Source organism: Neofelis nebulosa, chromosome X, assembly GCF_028018385.1.
Source record: "Neofelis nebulosa isolate mNeoNeb1 chromosome X, mNeoNeb1.pri, whole genome shotgun sequence".
In the NCBI taxonomy this organism is placed as follows: domain Eukaryota; kingdom Metazoa; phylum Chordata; class Mammalia; order Carnivora; family Felidae; genus Neofelis; species Neofelis nebulosa.
Genome location: NC_080800.1, coordinates 42,307,834 through 42,332,063, shown reverse-complemented (window position 1 = coordinate 42,332,063; position 24,230 = coordinate 42,307,834). Strand labels below are relative to the sequence as shown.

General features: G+C 41.0%; 1 protein-coding gene across 4 annotated transcripts in view; it reads right to left on the bottom strand.

The window, feature by feature from the left end:
- Positions 1-927: 927 nt before the first annotated feature.
- The window catches only part of ZNF81 (zinc finger protein 81), a 93,929-nt gene continuing 70,626 nt past the window's right edge, over positions 928-24,230 (bottom strand). For all 4 annotated transcript variants that reach the window (XM_058714739.1, XM_058714741.1, XM_058714740.1 and 1 more), the window contains 2 exons: positions 16,978-17,073; positions 928-4,896 (listed from right to left, as the gene is read on the bottom strand). In XM_058714739.1, coding sequence (XP_058570722.1) covers positions 3,188-4,896; positions 16,978-17,073 — 1,805 coding nt within the window. In that variant the 3' untranslated portion in view covers positions 928-3,187. The remainder of the gene's footprint in view (positions 4,897-16,977; positions 17,074-24,230) is intronic.

The following is a 24,230-nucleotide window of genomic DNA, read 5'->3' as shown; positions in this document are numbered from 1 at the left end:
TTGAAGTCTATGGTACAATGAAGATAACCACAGCAACAACAAAACCTAAATCCAGCCCAAATTCTGACTAGATGGACCTCCCCCCCTTCCTCTCTAATGATTTATCAAAAGAGCAGCCGTGATTATTTCCAGGAATATTATTTATCTCAGTTTCTACTCTCCTACATACAATATCTTACATTCAGCCAAAAATTATTAGATGCAAAACAGGATAAACAATCTGCTGTTAAGAGACAGAGAAATAAAATCTAGACTCAGCTGACCCAGTTGTTAGTACTATCAAATAGGGAATTTAAAATAACAATGATTCATATGTTAGAGAGGATGGTGGGAAGTGTGAACAACAGGTATGAACAGATGGGGAATTTCAGCAGAAAAATGAAAACTAGAAGAGTCAAATGGAAATGCTAGAAATAAAAAAGAAAACATAACTGAGATGAAGAATGCCTTTCATGGGTTCATCAGTAGACCTAACAGAAGTAGGGGTTAAACAGACCTAACAGGGAAGGGGTTAAAATTAGTGAACTTGAAGATAGGTTAATAGAAGTTATCCCAACTGAAACACAAAGCAAAATAAAGATTGTAAAGGGACACACATATAGGGATGGTAGAAATTTGTAACGTTTTTCTATCTAACACAATCTATCTTCTGGTCACTATTTATATATCACACTATGCAAAATATGTTCATCCTCATTCCAAGACCTCCAAATGTCTTATCCCAAATTATGGCATCAAATCCAGGACCTCAAGTCTTCTGTATCAGGTTCAGATGTGGCTGAAGCTCCTTGGGTGCAATTTGTTTCTTGATCCAGAGACCTGTGAGCTAAATGGTAGGTTATATGACCATCACCCCCCCCCCCCCACACACACACACACTCAACACACACACACACAAATGGAAAGATAGGGTAGGGACTGGAGAACTGCAATAGACACTTTCATTTAAAAGAAGGGAGGAACAAGAGGCACATATTAGTCACTGTTCCATAATAATTCTGAAATCCCACAGAGCAAATGTTGTCAGATCTCCCTGCTCCAGGGGCAGGATGTTTCTTGATTGGGTCACAGTTCTACCTGGGAACAGCTTCCCAGTCCATTTTAATATATTGTTCTTGGGTCTCCTTTCTGAGACATCCTTCTTTTTCCATAAGAAATGGCAGCTGAATAACTTTCTCTGCTTGCTTCATGTTCATAGAAGTTAGAAAAGGTAGTCCAGAGACCACTTTTCATTTTGGACTGTTTCAATTCCTTTAAGTCCAACCTGGAGGTAGTAAAACTCTATTAGAAACTTTATAGGTGTTCTATGAATCTGGTTTGTATTTACTCCATGCCCCAAATGCCACACTGACCATTCTTTTTAAGACAGCCCCTTCTCTACTTTATCAATATGTCAGGTTACTGGACGATGTCATGAAGTTTTTAGAAGTCATCTGGTTTAGCTGAGAGAGTTTCCCAAACACCAACTTAAATATTTCACACATTTTAACAAAGGGTCTTATAGCCACACCCATGATTTGATCTCTACCCTGAGGCCACTTTTCACCTTGAGAATATTTTGATGTCCGGAGAGACTGGAGATGTGAGAAATAGTTATTTTCCAACCCAGCAAGTCCTGGCTTTTTTAATATTTCTTCTGAATTCTGCTTGCAAATGGAACAGTTATTTCCTTAGTTCATCTCTTTTTGTACCTTACCATATGCAGCTAAAAAGAAGCCAATTGATATTTCCAACATTCTGTTGGAAATCTCCTTAGCCAGATCCACAAGTTCATCTGGTATATTCTCTATCTTCTCACACAGCATGGTAACTGTTTTGTTATTCTTTTCCTTAGTAAATAACATAAGCTGCCATCTTTTTCAGCCTTTCTTAACAGTTTTCCTCATTGTTTTTCCAGTCTCCACCTGTCGCCCAGGCCCAAAGCTAATGCCACATGTCTTAGGTTTTGTACAATACCTCCGCAAGCATACACTTTTAGGTATTGCTTAGCATTTTCTGTGCAACAAACTACCAAAAACTTAGCAGCTTAAAACAAGAATCATTTTATTTATCCCCCAATTCTGGTTGGCCTGGTTAACTGGTATGGCTCTTCTGGTGTGGGCCAGTTTGGCTGGGGCTGGAGGTTGAGGAAGGCCTCACTCTCCTGTCTGGCAGTTGGTCTAAGAGGCCTCATCTGTGCTGGCTCATTTCTGTTCCATGTGGTTTCTCACCCTTCGGCTGAGTACTCTTGAGTTTCTTCACAGGAAGGTCTCAGAATTCCAAAGAGCAGCAAGAGAAGATAAGCCTCAAGGCAGACTTTTCTCCAGGCCTCTTCTTGAATCTCTTTGCTAATGTATATTGGCCAAAGCAAATCACATGGCCAAGCCGAGAGTCAAGGAGTAGACAGAGTTCTACCTCTTAATAAAAGAAAAAAAGAGTAACATTGCAAAGGGGTGTGCATAAAAGGATGGGAGAGGTCTGTGGCTATTTTGCATTGTACCACAATTAAAGAAGATAAAAATAGAATGTTGTGGAAACCAGTATGAATGATAGGATTATATTTATGTGTTCATGTAAGAGTATATCTGCAGATATGGGTATATATAAAACCATAATGACATTAAAACTGTGGATTCGCGGGAGGATTCAATAGGAAACATGTTTGACAGACACAATTATATTAAATTCAAAAAAGAATTTCAATTCAATTATTCCTTCTGTTGTGCAATGTGTTCTGCCACAAACACCCTACAGAACTAAGTGTAGGTCTACACATCAAATACATTATTTTGTTGTTCTTCCTTTCACTTTGTTGCCACTTTAAATTGCCTAATATAACACAGTAAACATGACTGTCATTTACATAATTTTGCTCACTCCATCTATAAAGAATTGGGTAACAATTTGCCTTATCACACTTTCTACAGGAAGGCTTTACCTAATGCATCAAACTGACAGCATTTTCCCCAAACTGACAGGATTCGATTCTATTTTGTGAAGCCATGCAAATATGAAAAGTCCCTTTGAATCAATGCATTCTTAGAGGGTCTCTTGAATAGTTTTTCTCATCTCAGGTGCAAGAGCCTGAAAACTGCTTTTTATTATGCAGTGTATTCATGTAGGGTCTGTCTTGGATAGATTTCATAATACACATGTAGACCTGACTTCTGTGATAAGGTTTTCTCATTTTTAAGAAACAGGGTTACTTTCATGTATGAATATTGCGATGCATACTCAGAACTGATTTCTGAGTGAAGCCCTTTCCACAGTCACTGCATTTATAGGGTTTCTCTCCAGTATGAATTGTCTGGTGCTTATTGAAATTTGACCGGTCAGTGAAGGCCTTCCCACATTCGGCACACATGTAAGGTTTCTCTCCTGTGTGAATTCGCTGATGTACTTTGAGATGTGGTTTCTTGGAGAAGGATTTCTCACATTCAGGACATTTATAAGGCTTCTCTGTAGTATGAATTCTCTGATGTGTAATTAACTCTGACTTCTGGATGAAGGCCCTGCCACAGTCAGCACAAACATAGGGTTTCTCTCCAGTATGAATGGTCTGGTGTTTATTGAAATTTGACCGGTCAGTGAAGGCCTTTCCACATTCAGCACATATGTAAGACTTCTCTCCAGTATGAGATTTCTGGTGAGTATTGAGATTTGATCTGTTGGTAAAGGCCTTCCCACATTCAGTGCATATATAGGGTTTCTCTCCTGTGTGAATTCGCTTATGCATCTGGAGTTGTGACTTAGAAGGGAAAGACTTCCCACAGTCACTGCATTCATAAGGCTTCTCTCCAGTATGAATTCTTTGATGGGCAATCAAGTGTGCTTTCTGGATGAAGGCCTGCCCACATTCAGTACATATATAAGATCTCTCTCCTGTGTGAATTCTCTGATGCATCCTGAGTGTCGATTTTTGGGTAAAGGCTTTCCCACACTCACTACATTTGTGGTGTCTCTCCCCAGTATGAATTTTCTGATGCACATTGAGGGCTGAGTTCAGGGAGAAGCCTTTCCCACATTCACTGCATTCATAGAGTTTTTCTCCAGTATGAGTGGTCTGATGCCTAAGTAGAGATGACACCTGGAAAAATGATTTTCCACATTCGCTGCATTTATAGGGTTTTTCTCTAGTATGAGTTTTCTTATGCATAATTAATTCTGAATTATGGATGAATGCCTTCCCACAGTCAGGACATATGTACAATTTTTCGTCTCTATGAACTCTCAGATATATACTGAGTAGTGGCTTCTGTGAAAAAACATTTACACATTTGCCAAGTTCATGAGGTTTTTCCATAGTATGGATTCTCTGGGGTGCAAAGAGGTGTGACTTCTGGGTGAAGATCTTCCCAAACTCAGTACACACATTTGTTTTCTCCCCAGCAGGAAATTTCAGATTGTGACTGAATGCTTGTTTAAGGCTGAGGACTTTTCCACACTGATTACTTTCACAGAATTGCCCTCCTGTAGGAGTATTTGCATGGCTAGTATAAGAAGAGCTCTGAGTGAAAACTTGACCACGTCCAATATTTTTATCAAAATTCTTTGTTGCAATGTTTTTACTAGGAGTATGTAAGTCTAAATTCTGCTTAAAACTCTTTCCAAATGAGTCACGTTTATGGGGTCTTTTCTGTGAAGGAATACGATTTGGGCTTGAAGGCACAAATTTTCCACTGTCTTTATATTCAAAGTCCCACTCTGTATTCAATATTTTCTTATTGATGAAAACAGCATGACTCAGAGGTTTGCTCTGTTTTTCCTGATATCTTTTAATCTGTTCAGAATCTTGCCACAGTTCTTCTAAAATGGAATACAATGAATCATCTGTTGTATCTTCACCCTCCATTTCACTATGAAATGAAGCTTTTCCAGAAATTCTTCTTTGTGGGGTCTTAATCCCAAGCCTCCCATCTAAAAAGAGAAAGAAAAAGTAAAACTGACACAAAGAATAGATAGCAGGGTATTAAAAGGTACACATAAGCTAATCCAAATTGAACACAGGGAAACGAGTATATATGATGATGATAATGACAGTGATAACAAGAAATACACATATAGCACTTATTATGTGCCAAGTTCCTGCATGACACTTATGATGTTCCAAGCATTGTTCTGAGAAATACATACACACATTGGGGTGCCTGGGTGGCTCAGTCGGTTAAGCGTACGACTTAAGCTCAGGTCATGATCTTGTGGCTCCTAAGTTCAAGCCCCGCGCCAGGCTCTGTGCTGACACCTTGGATCCTGGAGCCTGCTCTCCCCCTCCGCCCCAACTCTCAAAAATAAATAAACATTAAAAACGTCAAAATTCCACATTATTGAGAATTTCAAGACAGTGGGGCGCCTGGGTGGCTCAGTCAGTTAAGCGTCAGGCTTCAGCTCAGGTCATAATCTCACAGTTTGTGGGTTCCAGTCTTGCCTCAGGCTCTTTGCTGACAGCTCAGAGCCTGGAGCCTGCTTCGGATTCTGTGTCTCCCTCTCTCTCTGCCCCTCCCCCACTCACACTTTGTCTCTCTCTCTCAAAAGTAAACATTAAAAAAAGTAAAAAATAAAAAAAAAGAAACACACACACTCACTCACTTAATCCTTTCAAAAGCCCTTTGAGGTATTTTCTATTATTAGGTATTTCTATTATTATCTACCTATCGTAGATAAGGAAAGTAAAGCTCAGAATAATTTGCACTAAACATAAGTTATTAAGCATTGGAGATCGGAGTTCAACATAACCAATCTAGCTCTATTTTGGTAGGAGGCTCGGATATAAAGTAGGGTGGACTGAAGTTTTAAAAGACAAAGGTTTTAAGGGAAAATAATCTGTGGATAGAGTAGTTTTGGAGGAGGTGATTCAGAGTCTAAGTCCTCATTAGCTTTTGATTCTAAATCCTCACTCGTCTTGTTCTTTTTTGTTTATTAGCAACAAGACCAAATTAATGTGATCAAAAAGCCAATTTAATTTGCCAACAGAGTAGATCATTAAAGTTCTCATCATAAAGAAAAAAAACCCTTTTTTTTGGGTATCTTATGCAATGGGTTTTAACTAAACTTATTGTGCTGATCTTCCACGATGTATTTAAGTTAGATCATGATGCAGTACACCTTAAATCTATACAGTGATGTATGTCAATCTCCATAAAATCGAGAAAAACTTACGCCTATAGGAAAAATACTGGGGGTGATAGCTATTCTGGCCTATATAAAAGAATAAGTAGATATCCACACTCCAACTCTCCATCTAGGTATAACTGTTTTGTTGGACCTAAAATCATACACATCTAACAAGAAGCATAAAATCAGAGAGAAGATCAGCTATCTGTGGTAGACTGAAAGCTGTCCACTAGAACCTATTTCAGCATTCTTTTGCAATAAGAGGAAAGTAGCCAGGCATATGGCTGCCCAGTCATGATAGCATTTCTCAGCCTCCTTTGAGAAAATTGGTTTGGCCATGTGACAATGTTCTCATTAACAGAACGTGAGAGAATACGATAGCTGCCACTTTCAAGTCAGCGCACTGTGACAGTAGGCATGTTTCCTCTATACCCTCTTCGGCCTTCTTGCTTTACTAAAACCTGGCCTTGGCAGCAACACAGATACAAACGTGCAGGTGGCACGCACACACACACACACACACGCACAAACCCAAGAGATGGCCGGGTTATGTAATGGAAGGAACCTGGATTCCCGAATAAACATGAGCAACAAGGTTTTCCAAAGGGCTGTAATATTAGCAACTTTATCTGAGAGAGGAATAAAATTCTTCAGTATTTAAGTCACTTTACCTTATAATCTCTTTGTTACTGCAAATAAGCTTTAATATAATTAAAAAATTTTTTCTACATTTATTTATTTATTTTTGAGAAACAGTGAGACAAAGCATGAGTGGGGGAGGGGCAGAGAGAGAAGGAGACACAGAATCTGAAGCAGGCTCCAGGCTCTGAGCAAGCGGTCAGCACAGAGCCTGATGCGGGGCTCGAACTCATGGACTGTGAGATCATGACCTGAGCTGAAGTCAGACGCTCAACCGACTGAGCCACCCAGGTGCCCCAGCGTTAACATAATTAATACACTATTTTCACCCAGAGTGGGAATCACAGATGTTTCCATGACCAGTATAGTGCATGAGACATATGAGATTCTTGATAATTTTAAAATGGAAAAATTATACATTATTTCCTCAGCAAGAGATTTTAGATTGTGAGAATGCTCTGAGTCATCAAGTTCAGTTTTACCCCGTTGGTCACTTTGATGCTGTATTCTGGATACATATCCCAGCCAAAAATCTCATCCTTTTATTCTTACGTTGTGTTTTTATTCTCACACGCTTGGCTTTAATGTATTCTGGAGATATTAAGCACTGGATTCCGAGTCATGGTTTTAGAAGTGGTTCTGTTTTTCACTTTAAATTATATATATTATATATATATATGTGTATATATATATAATTATAATATTATACATATTAATATACAGAAGAGGTTCTGCTTTTCACTTTAAATTATATATATAATTATATATTATTATATTATATACTAATATAATATATATAATGAGTATAAATATAAAACTTATAAATAATTAAGTTAGCTTCTAAACCCCTGCTGTATTGGACAATATTTACATCACCAGTACCAATTTTTAGTGCAAAAAATCTGCAATAAAAAGCTTCCCTACACTTTTCCTGAGCCCACAGACTCAATGAACAGTACATAAATGAAGAGTCGACGGTCTAGATAAAACCTGTGGTGCAAGCTTGCATTCTGTTTGCCACTCACAAAAATGCCTCAAAAAGTCCAGTTTATTCTTAAATCAAAAGACACATTTATACCTTCTTCCTCCATTTAGCCTGCTTAGCACTTAATTTCTTTTGTGCCACTGGAAAACATACGTATGCCGAGAGCTCTTCCTCTCTAGTCAGGAATAAGACAGGGATGTCCACTCTCACCATTACTATTTAACATAGCGCTGAAGTCTTAGCTTCAGCAATCAGATAACAAAAAGAAATAAAAGGTTTAAGAGACAAAACAGATGAACATAAGGGAAGGGAAACAAAAATAATATAAAAACAGGGAGGGGGACAAAACAGAAGAGACTCATAAATATGGAGAACAAACTGAGGGTTACTGGAGGGGGTGTGGGAGGGGGGATGGGCTAAATGGGGAAGGGGCACTAAGGAATCTACTCCTGAAATCATTGTTGCACCATATGCTAACTAATTTGGATGTAAATTTTAAAAAATTAAAAATAAAATTAAAAAAATAATAAAAGGTACCCAAATTGGCAAGGAAGAAGTCAAACTTCACTATTTGCAGATGACCTGATACTCTATGTAGAAAACCCGAAAGACCACCAAAATGTTGTCAGAACTAATACATGAATTCAGCAAAGTTGCAGGATATTAAATCAATGCTCAGAAATCTGTTGCATTTCTATACACCACTTATGAAACAGCAGAAAAAGGAATCAAGGAATTGATCCCATTTGCAACTGCACCAAAAAACTACAAGATACCTAGGAATAAATCTAACCAAAGAGATACAAGATCTCTGAAAACTATAGAAAGCTTATGAAAGAAATTGGAGAGGACACAAAAAAATGGAAAAATATTCCATGCTCCTGGATTGGAAGAACAAACATTGTTAAAATGTCTATACTCCCTAAAGCAATCTACATATTTACTGCAATCCCTATCAAAATACCACCAGCATTTTTCAAGAGCTAGAACAAACAATCCTAAAGTTTGCATGGAACTACAAAAGACCCTGAATAGCCAAAGCAATCTTGAAAAAGAAAAGCAAAGCTGGAGATATCATGATTCCAGACTTCAAGCTATATAACAAAGTTCTAGTCATCAAGACAGTATGGTACTGGTACAAAAACAGACACGTAGATCAATAGAACAAAACAGAAAATCCAGAAATAGACCCACAACTATATGGTCAACTAATCTTCGACAAAGCAGGAAAGAATATCCAATATAAAGAAATACAGTCTCTTCAGCAAATTGTGTTGGGAAAACTGGACAGCAACATGCAGAAGAATGAAACTGGATCACTTTCTTATACCATATACAAAAGTAAATTCCAAATGGATGAAGGACCTAAATGTGAGAGAAAGCAAACCATCAAAACCCTAGAAGAGAACGTAGACAGCAACCTCTTTGACCTCAGCCACAGCAACTTCTTACTAGACACATCACTGGAGGCAAGGGAAACAAAAGCAAAAATGAACTACTGGGACTTCATGAAGACAAAATCTCCTGCACAGTGAAGGAAACAATCAACAAAACTAAAAGGTAGCCTATGGAATAGGAGAAGATATTTGCAAATGACATATCTGATGAAGGGTTAGAAACCAAAATGTATAAAGAACTTCTCAAACTTAACACCCAAAAAACAAATACTCCAGTTAAGAAATAGGAAAAAGATGGGGCGCCTGGGTGGCTCAGTCGGTTAAGCATCTGACTTCAGCTCAGGTCATGATCTCACAGTCTGTGAGTTTGAGCCCTGTGTCAGGCTCTGTGCCGACAGCTCGGAACCTGGAGCCTGCTTCAGATTCTGTGTCTCCCTTTCTCTCTCTGCCCCTCCTCTGTCTCAAAAATAAATAAAAACATTAAAAAAAAAAGAAACAGGCAAAAGACATGAATAGATATTTTTCCAAAGAAGACATCCAAATGGCTAACAGACACATGAAAAGATGCTCAACATCAGTCATCACCAGGAAAATACAAATCAAAACCATGATGAGATACCACTTGATGAGATACCTGTCAGAATGGCTAAAATTAACAACACAGGAAACAACAAGGTGTTGGCGAAGATGTGGAGAAAGCAGAACCCTCTTGCACTGCTGGTGGGAATACAAACTGGTGTAGCTGCTCTGAAAACAGTACGGAGGCTCCTCAAAAAACTAAAAGTAGAACTACCCTACAATCCAGCAGTTGCACTTCTAGGTATTTACCAAAAGGATACAAAAATACAGATTCAAAGGGGTACATGCACCGTGTTTATAACAGCATTATCAACAACAGCCAAACTATGGAGAGAGCCCAAATGTCCATTGAATGATGAATGGATAAAGAAGATATGGCATGTATACACACACACCACACACACACACACGAATATTACCCATCCATCAAAAAGAATGAAATCTTGCCATTTGCAATGATGTGGATGGAGCTGGAGTATATATGCTAAGCGAAATAAGTGAGGCAGAGAAAGACAAATGCCATATGTTTTCACTCATGTGTGGAATTTAAGAAAACAAAACGGATGAACATATGGGAGTGTAAAAAAAGAGGGAAACAAACAATAAGAGATTCTTAACAATAGAGAACAAACTGAGGGTTCTTGGAGGGGATGTGGGTGCAGGGATGGGCTACATGGGTGATGGGTACTAAATAGGGCACTTGTTATGATGAGCACTGGGTGTTGTATGTAAGTGATGAATCACTGAATTCTATTCCTGAAACCAATATTGTACTATATGTTAACTAGGATTTATTTTTTTTTTTAATTTTTAATGTTTATTTATTTTTGAGAGAGAGAGAGAGAGAGACAGAGTGTGAGTAGGGGAGGGGCAGAGAGAGAGAGGGAGACAGATTCTGAAGCAGGCTCCAGGCTCCAAGCTGTCAACACAGAGCCTGACGCAGGACTTGAACTCACGAACTGTGAGATCATGACCTGAGCCGAAGTCAGACGCTTAACCGACTGAGCCACCCAGGCGCCCCTTAACTAGGATTTAAATAAAAATTTGAAAAGAAAAATAAATTAGACAACAAAGGATAAAAGAAACATGTTTATGCTTCATTAAGCAGTTTGAGCCTTTTACTTTGAACATTAATCTGATCATATTGCTAGCAAGACTTTTTCCAAATTCCAAAAGCAGACACCTTCTGTGCGATTCATTTTGCTAATTATTTTAATAGATTTCTATTATGATAGAACATAATGCACAAGCAGTAAACCTTTTTAAAGCCTTTTTAAATGTTTATTTACTTTTGAGAGAGAGAGAGAGAAAAAAACAGAGTGCGGGGGGCGGGGGCGGGGAGGGGCAGAGAGAGAGGGAGATATCTGAAGCAGGCTCCAGGCTCTGAACTGTCAGCACAGAGCCCGATGTGGGGCTTGAACTCACAAACAGTGAGATCATGACGTGAGCCAAAGTTGGATGCTCAGCCACTTGAGCCACCCAGGCGCCCCAAGAATAACAATCTTCCACAGACTATTTCAGAAAATAGAAAAGGGAACACTTCACAACTCATTTATGTGGCCAGCATAATCCTAATACCAAAACCTGACAACATTGAAAAAAAGGAAAACTACAACCAAAATCACTTATGAAAATGAAAATATTTAAAACAAAATATCAGTTAATATAACTCAACAATATATATTAAGGGTTATATATCATAAACAACTAGTATCTATCTCAGAAATATAAGGTTAATTTAACATATGAAAATAAATAACTCACATATTAACAAAATAAAAACAACTCATATGATTAATAAGATGAGTAAAAAAACATTTGACAAAATTCAACATGTAACCATGATTTTAAAAAACTCTTAAACAAGCTAGGATTTAAAAAGAACTTCTATAAGGGTACCTAGGTGGCTCAGTTCCCTGAGCGTCCAACTTCAGTTCATGTCATGATCTCACAGTTCGTGGGTTCAAGCCCTGCATTAGGCTCTGTGCTAACAGCTCAGCGCCTGGAGCCTGCTTTAGATTCTGTGTCTCCCTCTCTTTCCGCCCCTCCCACCCTCTTGAAAATAAATAAATGTTAATAAAAAATTTTTAAAAAGAACTCCTATAACTCGATAAAGGGCAGCTTCAAAAAACATCATACACAATGGTATGAATTTTTTATCCCTAATATCAGGAACAAGGCAAGCGTGCCCACACTCACCACTTCTACTCAACATCAAATTGAAGGTCTTAGTGAAATAAGGAAAAGTAAGAAAAAGCATTAAATTGGAAAGGAAAAAGTAAAAATGTTTCTTTAAAAAAAAATGTTTATTATTTTTGAGAAAGACAGTAAGTAGGGGAAGGGGCAGAGAGAGAGGGAGACAGAGGATCTGAAGTGGGCTCTGTGCTGACAGCAGAGAACCCGACATGGGGCTTGAACTCACAGACCCTGAGACCATGACCTGAGCCGGAGTCGGATGCTCAACCGACTGAGCTGCCCAGGCATCCCGTAAAAGTGTTTCTGGGGGCGCCTGGGTGGCTCAGTCGGTTAAGCGGCCAACTTCGGCCCAGGTCATGATCTCGCGGTCCGTGAGTTCGAGCCCCGCGTCGGGCTCTGTGCTGACAGCTCAGAGCCTGGAGCCTGTTTCAGATTCTGTGTCTCCCTCTCTCTGACCCTCCCCCATTCATGCTTTGTCTCTCTCAGTCTCAAAAATAAATAAACGCTAAAAAAAAAAAAAAAGTTAAAAAAAAAAAGTGTTTCTAAAGTGATAATGATTGCTTACATGAAAAACCCCAAGGAACTTACAAGAAAACTAATAGGTGGATGTAGGAATGCCTCAGGATACAAAGTCAATGTACAAAAATCAATCATGAGCAATTTATACATACTAGCAATGAACAATCTGAAAATAAAATTTAAAAAACAATGCCGTGTGAACTGGAGAGTGTGATGCTAAGTGAAATAAGCCATACAGAGAAAGACAGATATCATATGGTTTCACTCTTATGTGGATCCTGAGAAACGTAACAGAAACCCATGGGGGAGGGGAAGGGAAAAAAAAAAAAAAAAAAGAGGTTAGAGTGGGAGAGAGCCAAAGCATAAGAGACTGTTAAAAACTGAGAACAAACTGAGGGTTGATGGGGGGTGGGAGGGAGGGCAGGGTGGGTGATGGGTATTGAGGAGGGCACCTTTTGGGATGAGCACTGGGTGTTGTATGGAAACCAATTTGACAGTAAATTTCATATATTAAAAAATAAATAAATAAATAAATAAATTAAAAAAAAATAAAAAAATAAAAAAAAAAATAAAAAACAATGCCGTTTTACAATAGTGTCAAAAAGCATCAAATATTTAGGGATAAATTTAATGAAGGATGCATAAGACTTCTACACTGACAACCATAAAACATTGCTGAAAGCAATCAAACACCCAAATAAATGCAGAAAGTATGCCATGCTCATGGATTAGAAGGCTCAATATTGTGAAGATATCATTTCTCGTAAAATTGGTCCATAGAGTCAACTCAACTCCAAATAAAATCCCAGCAGACTACCTGAGTTCAAGACTCATTATAAAAGCTACAGTAATAAAGCAAGTGTGGGTTTGCCAAAAGGACAGTATATTAACTATATTTTCTTATTTTGTTTTTTTTTAAGTTTTTAACTTTAAGTCCACTATAGTTAATGTACATGCTATATTAGTTTCAGGTGCACAGTATACTGATTCAACAACCCTATACATTGCTCAGTGCTTATCATGAGAAGTGTACTCTTAATCTTCTTCACCTATTTTCACCCATCCCTCCTTCCCCCCCACCTCTGGTAACCATCAGTCTGTCCTCTGTAGTTGAGAGTCTGTTTCTTGGTTTGTTTCTCTTTCTCTTTTTTTCCTTTGTTCATTTATTTTATCTCTTAAATACCACATATGAGTGAAATCATATGGTATCTGTCTTTCTCTAACTTATTTCACTTAGTATTATATTCTCTAGATCCATCCATGTTGTTGCAAATGGCAAGATTTCATTCTTTTTTATGCCTGAATAGTATTCCAGCATGTGTACGTGTGTGTATCATATCTTCTTTATCTTATTTTCTGTATTCTTTTTTAAAATTTATTTTTAATGTTTATTTATTTTTGAGAGAGACAGACACACAGAGAGAGAGAGAGAGAGAGCACAAGCGAGGGAGGAGCAAAGACAGAGGGAGACACAGAGTCAGAAGCAGGCTCCAGGCTCTGAGCTGTCAGCACAGAGCCCGATGTGGGGCTCAAACTCACGAACCGTGAGATCATGACCTGAGCCAAAGTCAGAATGCTTAACTGACTGAGCCACCAAGGCACCCCTTATTTTCTGTATTCTTGATGCTCTGCCATCTGGTGCCTTGCTCATCCTGGAGAGAATGCCTCTCCCAGTGCTAGTTCATGCCCAGAGATAGCAAATGACTTCCCTGTAAGCATAACTTTCATATGCAAACCAACCAATCCAGAGCCCATGTCCACCAACTATCTCCTTTATTAAGTTCTCACAGGTTGAGCCACTATCCCGCTGCCCTAATCACCTCAGTACCAGATACCAGGTAACTACAGACAGTCCCTACACCCCAGAAGCCCTGCTGAAATTACTCAAACTAGCCAATGGTAAACCTTCCCAGCCTGCTCACTCTGCCTTACCCATTCTTTCCCAGGAAAATAACAATAAAGGCTCTTGCTGTGCTTTCCCCTCATGACTTTGGCCTTCTGACTGACCCTGGGGCTTCCCGGTGTGGCATGTCTCCTCTTCTTGGGAACTGTGAGTTACAAACTATCTTTTCTTTTTGAAGTTTACTTATTTATTTCGAGAGAGACAAAGAGTGAGTGGGGTAGGCGCAGAGAGAAGGGGAGAGAGAGAGAATCCCAAGCAAGCTCCGTGCTGTCAGTGCACAGCCCAGTGTGGGGCTCGAACTCACGAAACCATGAGATCATGACCTGAGCAGAAACCAAGAGTTGGACGCTTAACCAACTGAGCCACCCAGGTGCCCCAAAAATGTTTGCTTTTTGACAGACACCAGTAGGAAGATAGACGTGAAAGCCACAAATTAAAACAAAATGTTGACAATGGATATATCTGGCACAGGAGTTATAGCCAGCAAATATGAAGAACTCTGAAAACTCATTAAGGAAACAACCTAATAAAAAAAAATGGGAAATATAGTTGAACAGACACTTCAAACAAAAATGTACAAAGGTCACTAAGCACATGAAAAAATACTTTTGATTACTCATCAGAGGAATGCAACCTAAAATCATAATGAGATGCCATTACACATCCAGGATAATAGCAAAAATGAAAGAGATTGATGGTGGCAAGGGTTGGCAAGAATGTGGAGCAACCGAAATTCTTGTGTGTTGCTGCTGGAAGTGTAAAATCACAGCCACTTTGGAAGATAGTTTGGCCATGTCTTATTTTTATTTTTATTTTATTTTATTAAAAAAAAGTTTAAGTTTATTTACTTTGAGAGAGAGAGAGAGAGAGAGAGAGAGCAAGAGCGAGAGAGCAAGCGAGTGTAGGCAGAGAGAGACAGAGAGAGAGAATCCCATGTAGGCTCCGCACCATCGGTGAAGAGCCTGACGTGGGCTTGAACACCCAAACCGTGAGATCATGACCTGGGCCGAAATCAAGAGTCAGATGCTTAACTAAATGAGCCACCCAGGCGCCCCTGGCCATGTCTTATAAAGGCAAGCATATACTTACACAATTATATCACCCACCAACTCCACTCCTAGGTATTTACCCAAGAGAAATGTGAACATATGGTCACACAAAGACATACCAGAATGTTCACTACAGCTTTATTCACAATAACCAAATAATAACCACCTGTCATCAACAGGTGTATAGATAAACATGGCAATCTATTCATATCAGGGAATAGTATTCAGCATTTAAAAGGAATAAGCTAAGGGCACCTGGGTGGCTCAGTGAGTTAAGTGTTGACTTCGGCTCAGGTCATGATCTCGTAGTCTGTGAGTTCGAGCCCCGTGTCGGGCTCTGCTGACAGCTCAGAGCCTGGATCCTGTTTTGGATTCTGTGTCTCCCTCTCTCTGTGCCCCTCCCCCACTCGTACTCTGTCTGTATGTCTCTCTCTGTCAAAAGTAAACATTAAAAAATAAAATAAAAGGAGTAAACTAGTTATATACTCAATAACATGGATGAATCACAAAATCATTATGCCAAACAAATGAAGCCAGACCCAAAAGGGTATATATAGTATGATTTTATTCATATGAAACCCTAATAAAGACAAATCTAATCTATAGTGACAGAAAGCAGGTCAATGGTTGCCTGGGGCTAAAGGGGTGGTACATACTAACTACTAGGGACACAAAGGCTCATTTTTGTGTGTGTATCTTCTTTGTGTACTTGAAATGGATACATTTGATTGTATGTAAATTATACCTGAATACAGCTGACTTATTTAAAAGAAAAAATGCTAAATGATAATGATCCTAAGGTCAGAAGATAGGAGAGATGCATTGTGATGGGGAGGTGGAGAGGAGTAAGGAATATGAAAGCAATTCCAACAGAGAGAGGAGGAGGTGAGGCTGGTTATAGATGACAGTTTATTGGTATCTTAGATGTGAGAAGATAAAACTTAAGAGAAAGAAGGCGGAGTGAGGCAACAAGCTGGTTTACAAAGAAGGCAAACTCATTAGAACCTAAAAGTATAGGGGCGCCTGGGTGGCTCAGTCAGTCAAGCATCTGACTTCGGCTCAGGTCGTGATCTCGCAGTTCGTGGGTTCAAGCCCCGCGTCGGGCTTTGTGCTGACAGCCCAGAGCCTGGAGCCTGGTTCAGATTCTGTGTCTTCCCCTCTCTCTCTGCGCCTCCCCTGCTTTCTCTCTCTCTCTCTCTCTCTCAAAAATAAAGAAAGATTAAAAAAATTAACAACAAAAAGAACCTGAAAGTATATGATAAGAATCTAAGACCCTGGGGGTGGGGTTTAAATAATGAAGCATAAAAATGTGATGGAAGGACAGAACATCCAAAAAAGCAAGATCTATAGGGAGGAAGCCTGGCATATGATCCAGAGTGTAGGAACTGTAGCAATTCTCCTGGACGCAAGTCAGGCCAAAAAGACAGTTGACAACAGTAAGGGAAATAAAGGGAGAGAGCAGTCTGGTACCTAAGAGGCCAATGTTATTTTTCCTTAAGCAGCTTCCAAAGTTTAGAACCTTCAAGATGGTAGAAATAATAGAATTTTAAAGGCACCAACCTCTTAGGAAAAGAAAAGTGTTTCCGTGCCCCCAGATCTGCCTGGGTTGCACTCACTCACCCGAACAGCTCTGATGTGGGGTTTTTCTCTCCAAAATCCATGGCTCCTCTCCTTGCTCCAACTTGAAGATGACTTCTGGTTTGGGAGCTTCATACCCTGTTAACAGGACATGATAGAATTGGGTGCAGCTAATTGCTTTCCACTTGTTCTTTAAAAAAGTAACCACATTTCACTGGGAAAAGAGCAATAATCACAGAGGTTAATGGACTGAAGCATCTCAGACCAATCAAGGATGCCACCAGCACACACATCAGATGTCGCAGAGTTCTCAGCAGCTGAGAATGGAAATACTCTCATGGAGGCTCTGTGTTCATTTCCTAGGGCTGCTCTCACAAAGTACCAAAACCTGGGTGACTTAAAACAGCAGAACATCATTGTCTCACACTTCTGGAGGCTCAAGTCTGAAATCAAAGTGTTTAGCAGGGCCATGCCCTCTCTCACAGATGTAAGGGAGAATCCTTCCTTGACTCTTCTAGCTTGTTCTTTGTCAGCAACGACGTTCCATTCTTTGATGTTCCTAAGCTTGTAAGTGCATCACTTCAGTTACATGGCCGTCTTCCCTCTATGTGTGTCTATTTCTATGCCCAAATTTCCCTTTTTTTATAAGGACACCAGTCATATTAAAATCTTTTTTAATGTTTATTTATTTTTAAGAGAGAGAGAGAGAGAGAGAGAGAGAGAGAGAGAAAGCAGGGGAGGGGCAGAGAGAGAGGGAGAAACAGAATTTGAAACAGGTTCCAGGCTCTGAGCTGTCAGCACAAAGCCCAACACAGGGCTCGAACCCAGGAACCTTGAGATCATGACCTGAGCTGAAGTCGGACCCTTAGCCAACTGAGCCACCCAGGCGCCCCAGGACACCAGTCATATTAGATTAGGGCCCACCACAATGAACTCATTTTAACTTGATTTCTTCAGGGGTGCTTGGGTGGCTCAGTTGGTTAAGCAACCAACTCTTGATTTTGGCTCAGGTCATGATCTCACAGTCGTGAGCTCTGTCAGCGCAGAGCCTGCTTGGGATTCTCTCTGTTCCTCCCCTCTTATGCTTTTTGTCTCTCAAAATAAATAAACATTAACAAAATTTAACTTGATTACCTCTATAAAGACGCTATTTCCAAATAAGGTCACATTCTTGGGTACTGAGGGTTCAGACTTCTGCATATCTTTTTTTCAGGGGACACACAATTCAACCTATAAAAATCTGCCCTCTGACCCCCCCAAATTCATGTCCTTCCCACGTGCAAAATATACTAACCCCATCCCAATATCCCCCAAAGTCTTAATCATTCCAGCATCAAGTCTTAAGTTCAAAATCTATCAAAATATCAACTCAAAGTCTCAAATCTTATCTAAATCACCCAAATTGGTTATGAATGAGTTGGGAGTGTGAATCATCTTGGGGCAGTTTCTCTCCACGCAAACCTGTGAAAGCAGACAACTTATCTGCCAAAATACCATGGTAGGACAGGCACAGGATAGACATTCCCATTTCAAAAGGGAGAAACTGGAATGAAAAAAGGGATCACAGGTCCCAACAAAGTCCAAAGCCTAACAAGGCAAATTCCACTAGATTTTAAGTTTTGAGAGTAATTCTTATTGGCTCAATATTCTATCCTCCAAGCCTACAACGGCGGTGGCCCCACTCCGTTGGCCCCAGCCCAGGAGTGGCAACATTCACTATTACCTCTCCTGGTCCATTAGCAAAATATTTGCTTCCTGTTCTTATGACCTTAAACTCTGTTGCTTCCACTGGGAGACACAATAGTGATTCCACTGAACTGGGAGACTTATCTGCCACCTGACATTTTGGGCCCCTCACATCTCTGAATCAAAAGGCAAAGAAGGGAATTACTGTGCTGGCCTGGGTGACTGATCCTGGTTACTCAGGGGAATTGGACTCCTGCTCCACAATGGAAAAGAGGAAGAAGCATGTCTGGAATACAGGAAATCCCTTGGGGGGGGTCTCTTAGTACTACTGTGCCCTGTGATTAAAGTCAATGGAAACTACATTGACTACAACAATCCAATTCAGGCAGATCCTTCAAGGAATGAATTTTCAGGTCAGCCCACTAGGTGACGAACCACAACCCACTGAAGTGTTTGCTGAGGGCAGAGGGAACAAGGAACGGCTGGTGAAAGAAGGAATTCTACCTCAAGACTGCAACACAGACACCTTGCCTCGGTTTTCAGTGTTCTGGCCTGCCCTGAAGATTCCAGACTCAGGATTACAATATCAGCTCACCTGAATTTCCAGCCTGCAGGCCTGCCCTATAAATTTCAGAATTGTCAGTCCCTGCAGTCAGGTGAGCCAGTTCCTTAAAATAAACCTCTTTCCCAGATTCTGTGTATATGTACATGTATTCATTCTCTCTGTCTCTATGTATATGTACGTATGTATAGTGTGTGGGTGTACTCTGTATACATATATAACCGTATCTTATTGGTTCCATTTCTCTGGAGAGCCATAATACAGATTTTGAGGGTGACTCTAGAGGAAAAGAATAGTAAGAATGAGTTTTCTGAACTGGCTATGGGGTTTCTAGAATTGGTTCCCTATTCTGATTAGATTTGAATGCGCTAATGACTCTATTTCCAGTAGTAAAGAGGGCACTAATAGTCCATGGCATGATGTGGCAAAAGAGATATGCAAAATATTACCCCTGGATACTCCTAATCAAATGCTGATGAGAGGCATCTTTCTGCAGGACCTTATATTTGATACCCTAGACATTTTTGTCAAACTTACAAGTATAAGATTGCCTGGTTGCTCTTAATTATGCTGGTCAAAGTGGGGGGCCGGAAACTAAAGGATGCACTCAGGGATTTGATTTCCCAGCTCAAGCACTACATACATGACCTGAACATTTCTATGTCTTTCCTGAAAGAAACCCCTACCTCCTGTAGCTGCAGAGTTGATATTGCTGAAAACCAAACCCAGAGTCTCATCCTGTGAATGGCTACATTACAACACAAACTGAATTCCCAACCTCACAGGGTGTCTGCTATTCAGGTGAGGGAACTGACTGAGAAGGAAGGAAACCTAAAAATTGGAATGGAAACATATGAGGACGCTGAACTTCTACATTCTGATGAGTCTTCTTTGCCAGTAGAAGTAGCCCTTCTACCCCTCTCTGAGAAGACTAAGCCTACTTTGCCTGAGGACCTTGCAATGGCCTCCTCTGAGGTACTTGCCTTGCAAGGTACTGCTGAGTTCTCCCAGGACATACCCTTATTTGCTTCTAGACCTCTAACTAGACTCAAGTCTCATCAGGGCCCAAAGAGTGAGATATAGTGTAAATTCATGAGAAGGTGCAAAAGAACTGCATTATTTGTCCAATTTATATAGACAGAAATCTGGGAAATCTGGGTAAAAATGGGTATGAAGAATGTGGGATAACGGGGGCACCTGGGTGACTCAGTCACCTGAGCATCCGACCCTTGATTTCAGCTCAGGTCACGATCTCACAGTTTGTGGGATCAAGCCCTGCATTGGGTTCTGTGCTGACAGTGTGGAGTGTGCTTGGGATTCTCTCTCCCTTTCTCTCTCTTCCCTTTCCCCACTCTCTCTTTCTCTCTCTGTCAAAATAAATAAAAGAGTGCAGGATAATGGAAAGAACATAAAGTTGGATCAGGCCAGATTTAGTGGTATGTGCACACTAAACAGATTCTGAATTTAATGTTGCCACTTGGGTTAGAGAGGGCTTGAACATTTTGCTTGGTTGGCAGAAACATGGATCAAAACATGGCCTGTACTAAATGCAGCTGAAATGGAGAACTGCTTTGGAAGAACTCTCTGTACTATAGAGAAAGGCATCCAAAGGCTTGGGGATACTGGGATGTTAGAGTGGGTTTATCATGTAAGACATTCTGTCCCACACTGGAGGATCCAGAGGACATATCTGTGACCATGGCTGTGACAAACAAATTTGGGTGGGTGTGGGGAGGGGGCAGAATCCTTGAAGATTTCTGTGATTGCTTCTTCTCTGTAGGACACACAATTATAGTGGAAGTGCTGCCACTCAATTGGGAAACCCAAATGCAATGGGCATAATTGGATCCTGGGGTGGCAGGGGCCACATGGAGGCACTGAATTGCTAAATGCAAGGTGGGCACAGTTACTATAGTGGACAGCAGGGTCAAAGCAGTGATCAGAATAGTCTGACTTGCAGAGAGACCCATGGTGTTGGCTAGTTGATCATTATGTCTCTAGAAAATAGATGAGCAATCTACTAAATTCTTTTAAAAAATGTTTAATGTTTATTTATCTTTGAGAGAGAGAGAGAAAATCTGAAGCAGGCTTTAGGCTCTGAGCTGTCAGCACAGAGCCCGACCTGGGGCTCGAACTCACGAACCGTGAGATCATGACCTGAGCTGAAGTTAGATGTTTAATCGACTGAGCCACCCAGACACCCCAGCAATCTATTAAATTCTTACTTGATCTGTATAAAGAGAAGAGTTCTAGCTCAAGTGAACAGAAGTCTAACTTGAAACATAAAAACAGAGAGTCTCAGCTCCTCCATCAATTTTCAGACTTGAGCCAGTTTACAGACCCAGAAATCTCTGAATGAAGGGGAGACAGCTCCCCTGAGGAAGGACCCCCACTACACTGTCAAAATTTATACTACTAATCTTTCTCCCAGCCTTCTCTAAAGGGATTTACAGTCCCCTTGTCAGGGTGACTGTGCATTGAGGTAAAGGACATAGTGAGGTTTTTCAGAGATCATTGGACACCAGTTCTAAATGGACACTAATTCCAGGAGACACAGGATGTCACTGTGGCCCACTAGACAGCATAGGGGCTTATGGGAGTAAAGTGATCAATTGCGATTCAGCCCAGCTCCATCTCACAGGGGGCCCAGCAGTCCCCCAAACCCATCCTGTGGTTATCTCCCTGGTTCAGGAATGCAAAATTAGAATACAGATACCCAGCAACTGACAGAATCCCCATACTGGTTCCCTGACCTGTGCAGTGAGGACTATTACAGTGAAAAAGGACCAGTGGAAGCCACTAGAACTGCCTCTACTAGGAAAATAGTAAACCAAGGAAATATGCATTCCTGTAAGAATTGCAGAGATTAGGGCCACCATCAAGAACCTGAAGGATGCCAGGGCGGTGAGTTCCACCACATCTCTATTCAACTCACCTATTTGGCCTGTGCAGAGGACAAATAGATCTTGGAGAATGACAGTGGCTCATCATAAGCTTAACCAGGTGGTAATTCCAATAGCAGCTGCTGTACGAGATACGGGTTCACTGCTTAAGCAAATTAACACATCCCTTCGTACCTGGTATGGTAGCTATTGATCTGACAAATGTGTGGGTTGGGTTTTTTTTTTTGGCAATACCTGTTAGTAGAGGCTACTAGAAACAGTTTGCTTTCAGTTGTTACGACCAACTATATATATACCTTTACTGTCCTACCTCAGAAATATATCAGCCTTTCAGTTCTATGTCATAATTTAGTCTGCCAGGATCTTTTTTTTAAAGTTTATTTATTTATTTTGAGAGAGAGAACAAGTGAGCGGGGGGAATGGGAGGGGGAGAGCAGAGAGTTGGGGAGAGAGACGGAATCCCAAGCAGGCTCTGCACCGCCAGCATGGAGCCTGATGAGGGGCTCGAACTCACAAACTGCGAGATCATGACCTGAGCTGAAACCAAGAGTCTGATGCTCAACTGACTGAGCCACCCAAGTGCCCCAGTCTGCAGGGATCTTGACTGCCTTTCCCTTCCACAAGATATCACGTTGGCCCATTGCATTTATGACATTATGCTGACTGGACCTTATGAACGAGAGGTAGTAATGACTCTTGACTTACTGGTGAGATATTTGTATGTCACAGGGTAGGACATAAATCTGACAAAAATTTAGGGGCCATCTACCTGAGGGAAAGTTCCATGCCACTGGACCCCTAGAAATCTCCAAGTGAAGAATAAGTTTTTGCATCTGGTTCTTCCTATAAGTAAAAGAGGGATAATGCCTACTGGGCCTCTACAGACTTCAGAGGCAATATATTCCTCATCTGGGTGTGCTATTCTGGCCCATTTACCATGTGATCCAAAAAACTGCTAGTTTTGAACAAAGCCCAGAATGAAAGAAGGCTCTTTACAGATCCAGACTGCCATATAAGCTGCTCTGCCACTGGGCCATATGATCTGGCAGATCCAGTGGTGTTTGAAGTGTTCGTGGCAGATAGGGATGAAGCTTTTGGCAGGCCCTCACAGGAGAATCACAGAGCAAACCTTAGGATTTTGGAGCAAAGCCCTGCCATCCTGTGAGGATAACTGCACTTCTATAGAGAAACAGCTTTTAGCTTCCTACTTGGTCTCAACTTACTTACTTGCTGAATTTAAGCGTTATTAGCACGTGGAAGAAAGGACACTTAACAAGGACTCCTTCGGGGCGCCTGGGTGGCTCAGTCGGTTAAGCGTCTGACTTTGGCTCAAGTCATGATCTCCAGGTTCATGGGTTCGAGCCCCATGTCGGGCTCTGTGCTGACAGCTCAGAGCCTGGAGCCTCCTTTAGATTCTGTGCCTCCCTCTCTCTCTGCCCCTCTCCCTGCCCTCCCTCTCAAAAATAAACGAACATTTAAAAAATTTTTAGGGGCGCCTGGGTGGCGCAGTCGGTTAAGCGTCCGACTTCAGCCAGGTCACGATCTCGCGGTCCGTGAGTTCGAGCCCCGCGTCAGGCTCTGGGCTGATGGCTCGGAGCCTGGAGCCTGTTTCCGATTCTGTGTCTCCCTCTGTCTCTGCCCCTCCCCCGTTCATGCTCTGTCTCTCTCTGTCCCAAAAATAAATAAAAAACGTTGAAAAAAAAAATTAAAAAAAAAATTTAAAAAAAGAACCAAAGACTCCTTTAGTAATGGGCAGTGAACATGGAAGAGTCCAGTGCTGAATCCTCACCCAGTGGTGGGACACAGGAAATGTGGCCAGCAGGAGAGACCCACTCCCCACTCACAGGGGGCCCAAGTCCTTCTGATCAAGCCCCAGCCTATAGATGGTGAGAGGTCAGTAGTAACCCCTAGAGCACTGAGCCTGGGTCTTCCCGGAGTGTGCTGCTGGAGCATGCTTCCCAAGGTGGGTGGCAAACTCCATCTAAGGCTAAATAATGGCACAAACGTGACAGTCGACAAGTACTATAAGGGAGAGTCGAAAAGAACTTTGAAGCAGCAATTCAAGAGAGCCGAAAGTTGTCATGAGGTGTGACCTCAGATCAGATGTGGCAACTCCACACCCTTGACCCTGGGTGAGAGCTCTG